At 46.0% G+C, this 15,516-nt stretch overlaps 1 protein-coding gene across 1 annotated transcript in view; it reads right to left on the reverse strand.

Moving 5' to 3' along the window:
• The window catches only part of DNAH6 (dynein axonemal heavy chain 6), a 2,906,060-nt gene that overhangs the window by 2,016,830 nt on the left and 873,714 nt on the right, over positions 1 to 15,516 (reverse strand). The window contains exons 30-31 of the mRNA XM_030192089.1: positions 6,302 to 6,457; positions 5,602 to 5,763 (exon numbers count right to left, since the gene is read on the reverse strand). Of these exons, the coding sequence (XP_030047949.1) occupies positions 5,602 to 5,763; positions 6,302 to 6,457 (318 nt within the window). The remainder of the gene's footprint in view (positions 1 to 5,601; positions 5,764 to 6,301; positions 6,458 to 15,516) is intronic.

A 15,516-nucleotide genomic window follows, 5' to 3' on the forward strand; every position in this document is an offset into this window, starting at 1 on the left:
GTCCAGGGAGCATAGCTAGTCATTTTTCTGAATCATGGGAAGAAGGGTGCCCAGGGAAAGCATCCTGAAGTTTTCTCAAATCAGATATTTGTTCAGGGCCCTTAGGTCTAGGATGGGATGCATTCCCCCCCCCCCCCCCCCCCCCCCCCCGTTTTCTTTTGCATAAGGAAGTACCTGGAATAGAATCCCAGCCCTTCTTGCCCCGGTGGCATGGGCTCGACCGCATTGGCGCTGAGAAGAGAGGAGAGTTCCTCTGCAAGTACCTGCCTGTGCTGGAAGCTGAAGGACTGAGCTCCTGGTGGGCAATTTGGAGGTTTGGAGATCAAATTGAGGGAGTATCCCCGCTGGACTATTTGAAGAACCCACTGATCAGAGGTTACAAGAGGCCACCTTTGGTGAAAAAATTTTAACCTCCCCCCGACCAGTAGATCGTCCGGCACGGACACTTTTATTGCAGCTATGCTCGCCTGGAGCCAGTCAAAAGCCCGTCCCTTGCTTTTGCTGGGGCGCTGAAGGAGCCTGTCGAGGTGCACGCTGTTGACGTGAACGAGTGCGCTGGGGTTGAGCCTGAGCAGGCTGGCGAGAAGGTGGATTGTACCTACGCTTAGAGTAAGCATAGGGAGCATTCCTCCTTCCCCCCATAAAAACGTCTACCTGATGAGGTAGATGCTGAAGGCGCCCGGTGGGAGAGTTTGTCGAATGCGGTTTCCCACTGGTGGAGCTGCTATCACCTGTTTGACTTTCTCGCCAAAAATATTATCCCCCCGGCAAGGAACATCCACAAGCCGCTGCTGGACTCGATTGTCTAGGTCAGAGGCACACAGCCAGGAGAGTCTGCGCATCACTATACCCTGAGCAGCGACTCTGGACGCCACATCAAAAGTATTGTAAGTACCCCTGGACAGGAATTTACGACATGCCTTCAGCTGCCTGACCACCTCCTGAAAAGGGCTGACCTGCTCTGAAGTGAGCTGATCGACCAGGTCCGCCAGTTGCTTCACATTGTTCCGCAAGTGAATGCTCGTGTAGAGCTGGTAGGACTGGATTTTGGAGATGAGCATAGCTGACTGATAGGCCTTCCTCCCAAAAGAGTCCAAAGTCCGAGCCTCCCGTCCCGGAGGCGCAGAGGTGAAATCTCTCATACTTTTGGCTCTCTTAAGAGCAGAATCCACAACCCCCGAGTCATGAGGCAACTGGGCCTTCATCAACTCCAGGTCCCCGTGGATCCTATACTGGGACTCAACCTTCTTAGGAATGGTGGGGTTAGATAGTGGTTTCATCCAGTTCCTCAAAAGTGTCTGCTTAAGGACATTATGTAGAGGAACAGTGGATGACTCCTTAGGTGGCGAAGAATAGTCCAGGACCTCGAACATCTCAGCCCTGGGCTAATCCTCAGTGACTACTGGGAAGGGAATGGCCGTAGACATTTCCCGGACAAAGGACGAGAAAGACAAACTCTCCGGGGCAGAAAGCTTTCTCTCTGGCGAAGGAGTAGGATCAGAGGGAAGGCCACAAGACTCCTCAGAAGAGAAATATCTTGGTTCCTCCTCTGCCTCCCACGAGGCCTCTCCTTTGGTATCAGACAGGAGTTGACTGCAGTCCGAAGCAGAGCCCGTCTCGACGCCAAGGAGCTGTGTCCGCGATGGCGATGCTGAGAAGTTGACTCCCGTGCCGGCGGCGATGAAGCTCCCTCCATCGACGGAGAGTCAACTAGGGGGACAGCCGAGGCCGATGCTGCAGGCGGCATCGAAGTCAAGGGCCTCACCACAGGCGGGGAGCCAGCCACCGCATCTATCGAAGGTACCGTCGGCGCAAGCACCTCCGGTACCGGAACAGACGGTCGCAGAAGCCTTTCCAGGATCCCTGGAAGAATGGCGTGGAGGCGCTCGTCAAGAGTGTCTGTCGAGAAAAGCTGTGGCGTCGGTACAGGAGTCGAGGCCAGAATCTGCTGAGGAGGAGGAGGTGGTACCGGGCTGTCCGGAGACCGGCGCATCGACACCTGTTGTATGGAGGGTGAGAGGTCCTCCCGGCATCAACACTTCATGGGTGCTGATTCCCTCGACGCCCCAGAGCTCTCGATACTGTGACGAGAAGGGAACCAATGACGGTGCTTCTTTGCCTTCGCTCAAGGCACGTCACCGGTACCCCTCAGTACCGACAAGGAGGACGTGGAATTCATACACCTCCTCGGGGGCGGGTCCGAATGGGGTCGATCCCGATGGGCCTGTACCACAGGAGCCCTCGAGGCAGGTGGAGACCCACTCGATGGTTCACTGCTGCCAGCATGTGATGGACTCTGGACAGCCATTACCTGCGCTCCCAAGGTCGATGCACTCTCCGGGGCCAACACCGCCGCCGCCGACCTCGGTACCACTGTCGACATCGATGCCGAAGTACTGGGCAAAGCTCCAAACAGGTGTTCCCGTTGAGCTTGTCTCGACGCTTGTGTCCGCTTTTTAAGGCTAAGACACAACTTACATGCGTCTGGGCGATGATCGGGCCCAAGGCACTGGATACACCACACGTGAGGGTCGGTGCCTGAGATTGCCCGGTTGCACCAAGTGCACTTCTTGAAGCCACTGGCGAGCCTCAATGTCATCGATGGAAAAATAGCGGCAGCGAAATCAAAATTTGTGATGGTGCCAAAGGAAGTGCACAAAAAAAGGAGAAAACCCGTACGGGTGGCCAAAATGGCCACACATGACGACGAAAGGAAACTTGAGGGCAAAACTATGGGAAAAAACTTTTTTTTTTTTACAGAAAAAGGAAACAGCTCGTGCACGAGCACGACGGAGAAGAAAAAACCGGTGAAAAGCCGAATAAAACAAAGGCTTTTCTTTTCGCACAGAACCGCCATAAACAGCCGCTCTTGACCGTGGAAAAAAGAAGACTGAAGCGGGACTCTCGCGCGACGGGTGGGAAGATGGCTGCGCACGCGCGTTCGAAGGCTCTAGCAAGCTTTGTTGCTAGGAAGATTTTCCGGACCTGGGACTACGGTGGAGATCACCCATATGTGAGAATAAGCAGCCTGCTTGTCCTCAGAGAACGTATGCTACATTACAATGTCAACACAATATGCAATAAAATATTTTAATAGACAGCAAAGGGTGTAAGCTAGTGTTTTCCAAACCTGGTCCTGGAGGCACCCAGCCAGTCAGGTTTTCAGGATATCCACAATGAATATTCATTTGAGAGATTTGTATGCAGTGGAGAAAGTGTGTTCAAATCTCTCACATGAATATTCATTGTGGATATCCTGAAAAACACAAAGACTAGGGGGCACTGGAGGAAGTTACATGGAAATACTTTTAAAACAAATAGGAAGAAATTCTTCTTCACTCAACGAATAGTTAAGCTCTGGAACTCTTTTGTCAGAGGAGGTGGTAACAGCAGTTAGCGTATCTGGGTTTAAAAAAGGTTTGAACAAACTCCTGGAGGAAAAGACCATAGCCTACTATTGAGACAGACATGGGAAGCAACTGCTTGCCCTGGGATTTTGTAGTATGGAGTGTTGCCACAATTTGGGTTTCTGCCAGGTACTTGTGACCTGGCTTGGCCATTGTTTGGAAAACAGGGTACTGGGCTAGATGGGCCATTGGTCTGACCCAGTATGGCTACTCTTATTTTCTTATAAAATAGCTGCTCCTCTAGTCAGTTCCTGAACCAGCTGCTCCATGAAACAGTCATTTATTTCATGTAGGAATTTTACCTCCCTAGCATTTCCTGATGGGACATTTATCCAATTAATATATGGGAACTGAAATTACCCATTAGTTTAGTTTTCAAATTTGTTAGTTTCCCTAATTTCTGTTAATATTTCATCATCTGTTTGTTCATTCTGGCTAGGTGGACAGTAGTATACCCCAAACACCATTCTCTTTTCTTTCACACGTGGAGTTTCTATACATAAAGATTCCATGTACAGTCTGTTTCCTGCAGAATTTGGATGGACCGTGCTTCCCAGACCCCTCCCAGTGAGAAACTGTTGCCCTGCTCCTTCTTTTCAAACAAATTCTCCACAGTAGAACACCACTGGGCACTGCAAACTCCTGGCCATTAAATTGGCCCTGGAAGAGAGGAGACATCTACTGGACGGGGCTTTGCATCCTTTCATTATAACCACCAATCACAAGAGCTGGTTATGTTTACAGGAGGCCAAAAGGCTGAAACCTCGTCAGCCCAGGTGGTCTTCTCCCACTTTGATTTCTGGCTGACGTACTGCCCAGCGGAGGAAAATGCTTGAGCAGACACCCTCTCCAGGTCCTGTGATACCACTGTAACCATCTCCAAACCTCAAATTATCATTGATCCTGTAAAAATTCTGACTGCTTTCCCTCCTCCAATTTGATCCCAATTGTGAAAGGTTTTGTGGGGCGAGTGGCTACTCTTGTGAGGGGGGTGTCAGAGGGATTGGGAGGAGCACAGAGCACTTTTTGCTATGTGGGTCCCGGTCAATATTCAGTTGGGGCCTGCACAGCTAACCAGCTGAATTTAGAACAGCTTTTGATCCATCCTAGATTCCCCAGTTAGCTATGTGTGAGCCGGCACTGAACATTGCTGGTACCCATATAACTGCTAGCTCCTCCCCTCGCTGTGGAAACTAAAAAGAATAAAACCGTTCTTCCATCGAGAAGTCTTCCGGAGCCTCATACAATCCATCGTACTATGCCACCTGGATTACTGTAACGGAGTGTATTGCTGGATGTAAACGGCAACTGCTTAAGAAGCTGCAGACTGCCCAAAACACAGCGGCAAGATTGGTTTGTGGTAAGTCCAAGTTCGAGTCTGCCATGCCCCTTCGAAAGAAGTTACATTGGCTCCCTGTCACAGAACGCATCACCTTTAAACTTTGCTCTCTAGTCCACCAAATCCTTTACGGTGATGTACCTGGCTATATGATAGATCTCATCTCCCTACCGCTCCGGAATGCGTCCCGGCTCTCCCGCTCGTATCTTACCCTTCACTATCCGAACTGCAATGGAGTCAAGTACAAGACTGCGTATGCTACCTCCTTCTCTTTCATTGGGACTCAATTTTGGAACTCTTTGCCGAAGTCCATCAAAACCACTAAAGATCATCTAACTTTCCGGAAATCACTGAAGACCATGTTATTCAGAAGTGCCTACCCTGCGGGCTCTCCCAGTGACTCCACTGCTGGAACCACACCAACCTAAAGACATTTGGACATATCCCCCTTCCCTCTTCCCTCACAGTTTGCCCTCTATCTCCATCCATTCCTATTCTTCCCCATTATCTCTTGTAGGTTTGCTATATTAGTTTCATTTTACTACATTGGCGCCTGCCTCTGTGGTGCATTGTAAGCCACATTGAGCCTGACATTGTTGGGAAACTGTGGGGCACAAATGAGATAATAAATCAATAAACTCTGCGTTCTTTACCACCCCTGACCTGCCCATTTTTGTAACAGCCAGTCAGAGCCGACATTCAGCTCAGCTGCCTGGTTAAGTGCCACTGAATATTGGCAGTTGAGAAACATGAGCAATCCTGCCTATTTAAATCACTTTGAATATTGAGTGCTGTAATTTTTAATGGTCATTTGCCAGAATTAATTTATTAATGCATTAATATTTTTATTAATACCTTGTAATCCAAGCCTTCTGAGCAGTTGAACACAACACACTGGATAGCAAGTGCTTTTGCAAGATCTTTAGTAGTTTCTGTTTTACCAGTACCAGCTGGTCCAGCAGGGGCTCCACCTAAATCAAGCTGCAAAGCTCCCATGAGGCAAAGGTAACATCGATCCTAAAGGTGTCAATAGATAATTGTTTTTACATTTTAGAAAAATAAATTTTGACAAATTTCATTAAAATACTTATACACAGCATTGTGGGGGTCTTTTATAAAGGTGTGCTAGCCTATGGGCATCTATATAAATACAAATATAAATACAATCATATACCTTAATAAAATTAAATGTAAGAAATAACATCCCATATTAACATTACAGCACATTTCCATTTGAAATATAGCATACTTTAAGTATCAAAATATATTTCCATGTAACCTGAACGTAATTTACTGGATTTTTTTAGAACAGACTGAAAATTTTTCTGATAAATACATTAGTATAGTGCATTAATAATATCCAGTTTGTCAATCAAATCTCTAGAACTTTGCGGGTACAATCTAGATATTTTAATATTTCTTAAAATCATCAAACTAAGTTCAACATTTGGGGAACATGGCTTCATATGAATGAACATGTTATTATTTCAACTTAACTTCTGATATGTAAACAATACAAATCAATTTAATGATTTAAGTTGTTGTGAATTCTTACAGTAAGTGGAGTTATAACCAGTCGAGGACATGCACCCAGATATTCATAGGCATATGTATACTGGGATAAAGCCATCCGTGCAACACAGTTATCCAAATCCAGATCCCAGTAATAACGAAGTTGTCGCTGCCATTCAAAACTATCAATGGTATCAACCTATTCAAATATTAAACAGTGGTTAATTTTACAACTATATGGTTAGAGAGTCAATTGTCAATGTATCCACTGGTAGGGATGTGCATCTGATTGAAACAACATGGGAAATAACAATGACATGGGAAATGACAAGTTTTGTGTCATTTTCTGCCCAAATGATAGGGAACAAAAACAAAATTTTGTGTGCATTTTTTGGATGTTGTTAATAGAGTACACTCTTTCGAAACAGTGCACACTTTTCGCAAAGAGGGAACCCTCTTTCAGAAAGAGATCAAACTGATTCAGAAGGTGGGTATAGTCTGCAAAAAGTATACATTCTTTCAATGCAAAAAGTATACATTCTTTCCAAAGAGGACATACTCTTTCTAAAAGAATGTGCACTGCCAAGAATATTGCTCCCATGTAGATAAAATTGATAAAAAACAAAATGTAAGCTCCTATAAATTACACAAGAAACAATATGAAACAAAATTTTGTAGCCTGCAGACCCCTATCTACTGGTACCTTTGACCTGGGGACTTCGCACTAAATTTCAACAACAGCTTACATGTGTACATATTTTCCTATTAAAAATTGCTATGGATAAAAAAGTCTTCAGAACTTTTGCACCTTCATTTTCCATGGGTTGAATTTTTCTGGAAAATAATGGGGTTCACTAAAAAATGGCCTGTGGTAGTGTAGATGCATGTTTTGGGCGCGTGCAGAATTTTTCAGCGCACCTAGAAAAAATGCCTTTTTTGCCAAAAACAGACATGCGGCAAAATCAAAATTGCCGTGCGTCCATTTTGGGTCTGAGACCGTACCACCAGCCATTGACCTAGCGGTAAAGAATCTGGGTGGTAATGACATATGCGCATCAAATACCACTTGGCGCGCATCCATTGTGTGCGCCTGAAAATAAAAAATATTTTTCAAATGCGTGTATTGGATGCGCACCAAAAATGAAATTACCTCAAGAGTCATGTGGTAGTCGGGCGGTAACTCCATTTTGGCACGCATTGGGTGCGCGTAGACACTTACGCGGCTTAGTAAAAGGGCCCCAATGCTAGTAGATTTTCAAATAAAATATAGGGGTAAATTTAAATTTGCTGACGACACAAAGTTCTTCAAAGTTGTTAAATCGCGAGAGGATTGTGAAAAATTACAAGAGGACCTTACGAGACTGGAAGAATGGGCGTCTAAATGGCAGATGACGTTTAATGTGAGCAAGTGCAAAGTGATGTATGTGGAAAAGAGGAACCCAAATTATAGCCATGTAATGCAAAGTTCCACATTAGGAGTCACCGACCAAGAAAGGGATCTAGGTGTTGTCGTTGATGATACCTTGAAACCTTTTGCTCAGTGTTCTGCTGTGGCTAAGAAAGCAAATAGAATGTTAGGTATTATCAGGAAAGGAATAGAAAACAAAAATGAGGACGTTATAATGCCTTTGTATTGCTCCATGGTGCGACTGCACCTCAAATATTGTGTTCAATTCTGGTCACTGCATCTCAAAAAAGATATAGTGGAATTAGAAAAGGTGCAGAGAAGGCCGACGAAAATGATAAAGGGGATGGGACGACTTCCCTATGAGGAAAGGCTAAAGCAGCTAGGGCTCTTCAGCTTGGAGAAAAAACGGCTGAGGGGAGATGTGATAGAGGTCTATAAAATAATGAGTGGCGTGGAAAGGGTAGACGTGAAGTGTCTGTTTACTCTTTCAAAAATACTAGGACTAGGGGGCATTCAGTGAAGCTACAAAGTAGAAAATTTAAAATGAATTGGAGAAAATGTTTCTTCACTCAACATGTAATGAAACTCTGGAATTCATAGCCAGAGAATGTGGTAAAGGCAGTTAGCTTAGTGGGGTTTAAAAAAAGGTTTGGACGGCTTCCTAAAGGAAAAGTCCATAGAACATGGACTTGGGGAAACTCCACTGCTTATTTCTGGGCTAAGTAGCATAAAATGTTTAGTAATTTTTGGGGATTTTGCCAGGTATTTGTGACCTGGATTGGACACTGTTGGAAACAGGATGCTGGGTTTGATGGACCTTTGGTCTGTCCCAGTATGGCAATACTTATGTACTTATATGTACTTATGTACTTTATAAAGCATAGTAATAATAATAATAATTTTTATAAACCACCTCTACCGGAAGCTCAGGTCAGTTTTCAACTAGTACTAACTTACATATTAAAAGAATAATAAATCAAATAAAAGTAAATTTAAAAAACAAACAAACATATTTTTATCAGTTTCTTAAAGCACCAAATAATAATTCTGCAGTCTTAATTCTAGGGAAAGAGAATTTCAACACTGAAGAACAACTGCTATTAACAACATTTTTCGAGTAGCGTTTACTAAACACTAAAGCTGAAGGAAACTGGATTTTATTATCATACATCATAGAATGAGTAGAGTGTGATCTCAACTGAAGTTATAGTTAAGAAGACAATTAAATAATAATAGATGCCTCAAGGGGCATAGGACAATTCTCTCCACCTATCCAAAGCAATCTAGTCTTATCAACATTTAATTTTATTGAGTAAGAATCCATCCATAATGATATTTTCTTTAGTCAAACTCTCAGTAATTCATAAGTCTTAGCTAAAGTGGCAACATATGGCAAAATGATCTGGACATTGTCTGCACAAATATAATATGACAATCCTAATTCTCCAATTATGTTGCCAAAGGAACTTAAGTAAACATTGAAAATGACAGGAGATAGTGGAGAGTCTTAAGAGTCCTCCCAACCTGTTACCCAATAAATGTAAAGCAAATTTTCTATGTAGAAACTGGCTATTAAAAAATTACAAAGAGTTATACATGTATAAAGTAGCTGCATATACATGTAGGCGTTCCCAGGGGTGTAGTGTGAGCAGAGCTGGGGAACAGTGGCACTTTACGCATATCCTATATAATAATTCTCACCTCCAACGTTCTGAGGCTGCCTGGAACCGTGGCTTCCGGCCAGAGGTGGTCTACTTAATGGAGTGGAGTAGATAAAAGTGACGTCAAGAAAGAAGTGCCACTGATTGGCTGTGCCTCCGAGTCCAGCCCAACGCCCAACAACAAACCACCACCCAGCCAGCAGAAAACAGCGACCCAGGGAAATCGCGACCCAGCCAGCAGCAAACAGTGACCCAGGTAGGGGGAGGAGTAGAGAAACACGCTGAGCGTGTTTCCCTACTCCTCCCCCTGCCTAGGAATCGCTGCACACTGCCTGCGAACCTCCCAAATCACCCGCGCACACTAACCGCCCTCAATCGGAGAGGACAAAGAGGGAGGGTGGCGACACGGCGAGTGAGCGCCTGCGGTGAGTGTCGAATCTGCAGGAGGCGGGTGAGGGCTCAGGACAGGAGTCGGGGTCCAGTTTTTAACATATTTATAAATGACTTAGAGATGGGAGTAACTAGTGAGGTAATTAAATTCGCAGATGACACTAAATTATTCAGGGTTGTCAAGTCACAGGAGGTGTGTGAAAGATTACAGGAGGACCTCGCGAGACTGGGGGATTGGGCGTCCAAGTGGCAGATGAAGTTCAATGTTGACAAGTGCAAAGTGATGCATAATGGTAAGAGGAACCCGAATTACAGCTATGTCATGCAAGGTTCCGCATTAGGAGTCGCAGACCTAGAAAGGGATCTGGGAGTCATCGTTGATAAGACATTAAAAACTTCTGCTCAGTGTGGTGCGGCGGCTAAGAAAGCGCACAGAATGTTGGGTATTATTAGGAAAGGGATGGAAAACAAACACAAGGATGTTATAATGCCGTTGTATCGTTCCATGGTGCGACCGCAACTTGAATGCTGTGTCCAATTCTGGTCGCCGCATCTCAAAAAAGATATAAAGGAATTGGAGAAAGTGCAGAGAAGGGCGATGGAACAACTTCCTTGTGAGGAAAGACTGAGAAGATTAGAGCTCTTCAGCTTGGAGAAAAGGCAGCTGAGGGGTGATATGATAGAAGTCTACAAGATAATGAGCGGAGTAGAGCGGACAGATGTGAAGCGTTTGTTTACACTTTCAAACAACAATAGAACCAGGGGACATAAGATGAAGCTAGAATATGGCAGATTTAAAACAAACAGAAGAAAGTTTTTATTTTTTTGTTACATTTGTACCCCGCGCTTTCCCACTCATGGCAGGCTCAATGCGGCTTACATGGGGCAATGGAGGGTTAAGTGACTTGCCCAGAGTCACAAGGAGCTGCCTGTGCCTGAAGTGGGAATCAAACTCAGTTCCTCAGTTCCCCAGGACCAAAGTCCACCACCCTAACCACTAGGCCACTCCTCCACTCAGCATGTAGTTGGACTCTGGAACTTGTTGCCGGAAAATGTAGTGACAGACGCTGGCCTTACAGAGTTTAAAGGAGATTTGGACAGATTCCTGAGGGAAAAGTCCATTGAACATTATTAAAAATTAAAATTTTTTAAGGGTTTTGCCGGGTTCTTGGGGCCTGGATTGGCCGCTGTCGGGGACAGGATGCTGGGCTTGATGGACCCTTGGTCTTTTCCCAGTATGGCGGTGCTTATGTTCTTATGTTCTTAAAGTGAGAGAAGATCCACCAGCAGGCGGAAAACTCAAGCACCCCTCTGTAATTCCTAATTCTTCTTGTTCCTAAGCGATCAAACATGCTTATCCCATGCCTTTTTAAATTCTGAAACAGTCCTCGACTCCACCACCTCCACCGGGAGGGAGGCCATTCCACGACTCCACCACCCTTTCTGTGAAATAATACTACATTAGGTTACTCCTAAGCATATTACCTCTTAACTTTGTGATATGCCCCCTCATTCCAGAGCTCTCCTTCATTTGAAAAAGGCTCTCTTCCTGTACATAAATGCCCTTGAGATATTTAAACATTTCTATCATGTCTCCTCTCTCCCTCCTCTCTTCCAGCGTATACATGTTGAGGTTCAGAAGCCTGTCCCTATAATTTTTGCATTCAAGACCGCTTACTAATTTTGTAGCCGCCCTCTGGACCGACTCCATCCTGTTTATATCTTTCCGTAGGTGCGGTCTCCAGAACTGCACGCAGTACTCCAAATGAGGCCTCACCAGAGACTTATACAATGGCACTATCACCTCCTTTTTCCTGCTGGTCATGCCTCTATGCACCCAAGCATCCTTCTGGCTTTGGCCGTCGCTTTTTCTACCTGTTTGAAAGCTTTAAGGTTATCAGACACAATTACCCCCAAGTCCTGCTCTTCCTTCGCACACTGAAGCACTACACCCCCTATACTGTACCATTCCCTCAGATTTTTGCGACCCAAGTGCATGACCCTGCATTTTTTGGGATTAAACCTTAGTTGCCAAATATTGGTCCATTCCTCCAGCTTCGCTAGGTCCTTCCTCATGTCATTCACACCCTCCAGGGTGTCCACCCTGTTGCAGAGTTTAGTATCATCTGCAAAGAGACAAACCTTACCAGACAGCCCTTCCGCAATATCGCTCACTAACTAATCAGCTATATGCATGTAAATCACAACTCTGCTTCTGCTCTGCATAAGCTACACGTCTAGGAATGGGCCAATGAGTACATCACCTAAAAGTAGTGGTACACTTTCCATGCACATACTCTTTATGCATATATCCTGTCACAAAACTTTATAAAATTATCTTTCACTTGTACACTAGGTGACACCTGCAGAACAGTTGTGAAAAAGAACACAAAACCTTTGCTTCTTCCCCCCTTTTTCTGATCTACCGCCACACTTGTCCCTCTTATTCCCCTGCGTAACTATTCTTATCACCTCCTCACCCATCCTTCTTTTATATATCCCTCATCTCTCTTCTAACTCAACTTTTTTTCTATTTACCTTCTCTTTCCACCTTACTCATTTTTCTCTCTGTACCCAAGCCTTCTTCTCCCATTCTACTGCTCTTTGCAACCTCAGCTCTTGCCTCTCTTCCTAGTCTGACCCCAGCACTCTTCCCTTCACAGATGAATTCCAAAACCATCCCACCTAGTCTATCATCTACTTCCTTGTCTATCCTGTTTCTCCGAGGACAAGCAGGTTGTGTTATCCTCACAAGTGGGCCGACGTCCATGTCGTCCCGGGAACTGGCATTTGCCATAGCAAAAAACAAAACTTTGCTAGAGCCTTCTGGTGCGCATGGAGTGCACACCGCGCATGCGTGGACTGACCCCGCCAGCCGCGCGAGCGCGTACCTCAGTATCTTTTTTTCCGCGACGAGGTGCAGCAGCTTCATTATGTGCTCCTCGTTATTGCCTGGGAAATGAGCCTTCTTTTTTCAGTCGACTTGTTGTCATGTATTCTCTTTCCCTTCTTATTTTGTTTTAAAAAAAAAAGTGTGTTAAACCTTTATTTCCTCAGTTCTGTTTTGTCACCTGTTTTAAGTTTTCTTTCTATTTCGATGTGGCCGGGTTTAGGCTGCGCGGTCAGGTTTCTTCCCGTTTTTTGTGCCTTTTTACTTAGGCACAATTGAGTCCTTTGATTTTGCCAGTGCCGTTTTTCCTTCCATGTCAATGAAGACACCCAGTGGCTTCAAATATTGTACTCGGTGCAACCGGACCATCTCAAGTACAGATACCCATTCTTGGTGTATTCAGTGCCTTGCACCTGACCATATATATGGAGGGGCATAATCGAACGAAAACGTCTATCTCCATGGGCGTTTATCTCCGAGAAGTGGTCCGTGAAGGGGCGGACCGAACCGTATTTTCCAAAAACATAGATGTCCATGTTTTATTCGACAATTTGTGAGCTGGGCGTTTTTGTTTTTCAGCGATAATGGAAAATGAAAGCGCCCAGCTCACAAACAAATAAATCCAAGGCATTTGTTCGTGGGAGGGGCCAGGATTCGTAATGCACTGGTCCCCCTCACATGCCAGGACACCAACCGGGCACCCTAGAGGGCACTTTTACAAAAACAAAAAAAAAGGTAAAAGAGCTCCCAGGTGCATAGCACCCTTCCCTAGTGTGTTGAGCCCCCCAAATCCCCCTCAAAACCCACTGCCCACAAATCTACACCATTACGATAGCCCTAAGGGGTGAATGGGGGCACCTACATGTGGGTACAGTGGGTTTGGGGGGGGGGGGGGTTGGACGACTAAGCATTAAGCAGCACAATTGTAACAGGTAGGGGGGGATGGGCCTGGGTCCACCTGCCTGAAGTCCACTGCACCCAGGGCCGGTCTTAGCAAGTGCGGGGCCCTGTGCAGACCAATTTGGTGGGGCCCTATCCTAGCCCCGCCCCCACCCTAGCTCCACTCCATTGATAAGATTATTCCATTTTTAGAATTTTTTTTTATTTATGAAATTTCAAATAAAGACAAATGAAGCTAAACTTGTACAAAAAAACTGATTGAAATAATAAGCACAATGCTATCATCATGAAACCTCCCCTCCCCAGAAATTATTCAGTTCAAGTCCACTACAATTAGTAGTTCCAATTCGCATAACAAAGGAGAAAATAAGGAAAAAAGAAAAGATCCAGCACAGTGCTACAGTGTACAAGGTATGCCAGGAATGCTTTATCTGCCTATGGCTGGAGAGAGGTTGAGTGACTCGATGCAGTCCTGGTCGAGTGGAGGCACGAGGCAGAGTTCAGGCACGCTGAGCGGGGCCCCCTTAGGCGCGGGGCCCTATGCGGCCGCCTTGGTCGCCTCTGCCTAAGACCGGCCCTGACTGCACCCCCTAACAACTGCTCCAGGGACCTGCATACTGCTGCCAGGGAGGTGGGTATGACATTTGAGGGTGAAAATAAAAAGTTGTGAAACATCATTTTTTGTGGTGGGAGGCGGTTAGTGACCACTGGGGGAGTCAGAAGAGGTCATCCCCGATTCCCTCTGGTGGTAATTCTAGCTAAAAACGCATACTTTTTTTCCATTATCAGCGAAAGGCGCCCATCTCTGTTCGGGTGATAACCATGCCCCAGTCCCGCCTTCACCACGCCTCCGACATGCCCCCGTGAACTTTGTACACTTCCGCGATGGAGTACAGTTGAAAACGTCCAAGTTCGGCTTTCGATTATACCGCGTTATTCGTTTTTGTGAGATAAACGTCCATCTCCCGATTTAGGTCGGAACTTGGGCGTTTTTCTCGTTCGATTATAAGCAGGATGGTAACATAGTAAATGATGGCAGATAAAGACCTGTACGGTCCATCCAGTCTGCCCAACAAGATCAACTCATTTTACATGGTATGTGTTACTTTATATGTATTCCCGAGTTTGATTTGTCCTTGCCTTTCTCAGGGCACAGACCGTAGAAGTCTGCCCACTACTGTTCTTGTACTAAGTTCTGAAGCTAACGTTGAAGCCCCTTAAAATTTACACTCCATAGGAAATTTACACTCCATAGCCCAGCTCGTTGTGACCTATGTCTTCGTATGAAGAAACGGACCCAACTAGCTTGAGAAGCCCAACGTGAGAAACGTTTTGGGGCTCAGTCCGGTCCTTCGACATCGGCATCAGTACCGAGGTCGGCATCGTTGACATTGACATTGAGGGACACGTCAACGTCAGGAGCAGAGGTAATGACTGCTGAGAGTTGAAGACACGCTGGGAGCAGTAAGTCATCGAGAAGGTCTCCACCTGTCTCGAGGCCTCCTGCTGTGCAGGCCCCCTGGAACCGACCATCGTCAGACCCGACCTCGAGGCAACATGAGGATTCAACGTTGTGTTCGGCACAGAGAATCCTCAGTGATGAACATTGAGCGAAGGCTAAGAAGCACCGTCACCATTCTCCCTCAACACACGGTGCTGGGAGCTCTGGGACGTCGAAGGATTCGACCCGAGAAGCATCGGTGCCGAGAGGACTGCTCCCCCTCCATACAGGAGGTGCTGATGCATCGGCCTCTTAGCAGTCCGGTTCCTGCTCCTGAGCTTCAACCGATTCTACCACCGGCTGCTCCACCGGCCCCCCAGTCTTCTCCGATGGCGGCTCTCAACGAGCGCATCCAGGCCCTGCTTCCAGAACTTCTGGAAGGACTGCTGTGCCAGCCTGCTTTGGTGTCGTGGGTGCTTGTGTCTTCCGTGCCGTCTCCTGCAGCGGTGTCTGGCCCTTCACCTGCGGAGCGGTACCTGTCCTTGGTGATGCTTGCGGCTCCAGTGTC

This window comes from Microcaecilia unicolor, chromosome 2 (genome assembly GCF_901765095.1).
Source record: "Microcaecilia unicolor chromosome 2, aMicUni1.1, whole genome shotgun sequence".
Taxonomy (NCBI): domain Eukaryota; kingdom Metazoa; phylum Chordata; class Amphibia; order Gymnophiona; family Siphonopidae; genus Microcaecilia; species Microcaecilia unicolor.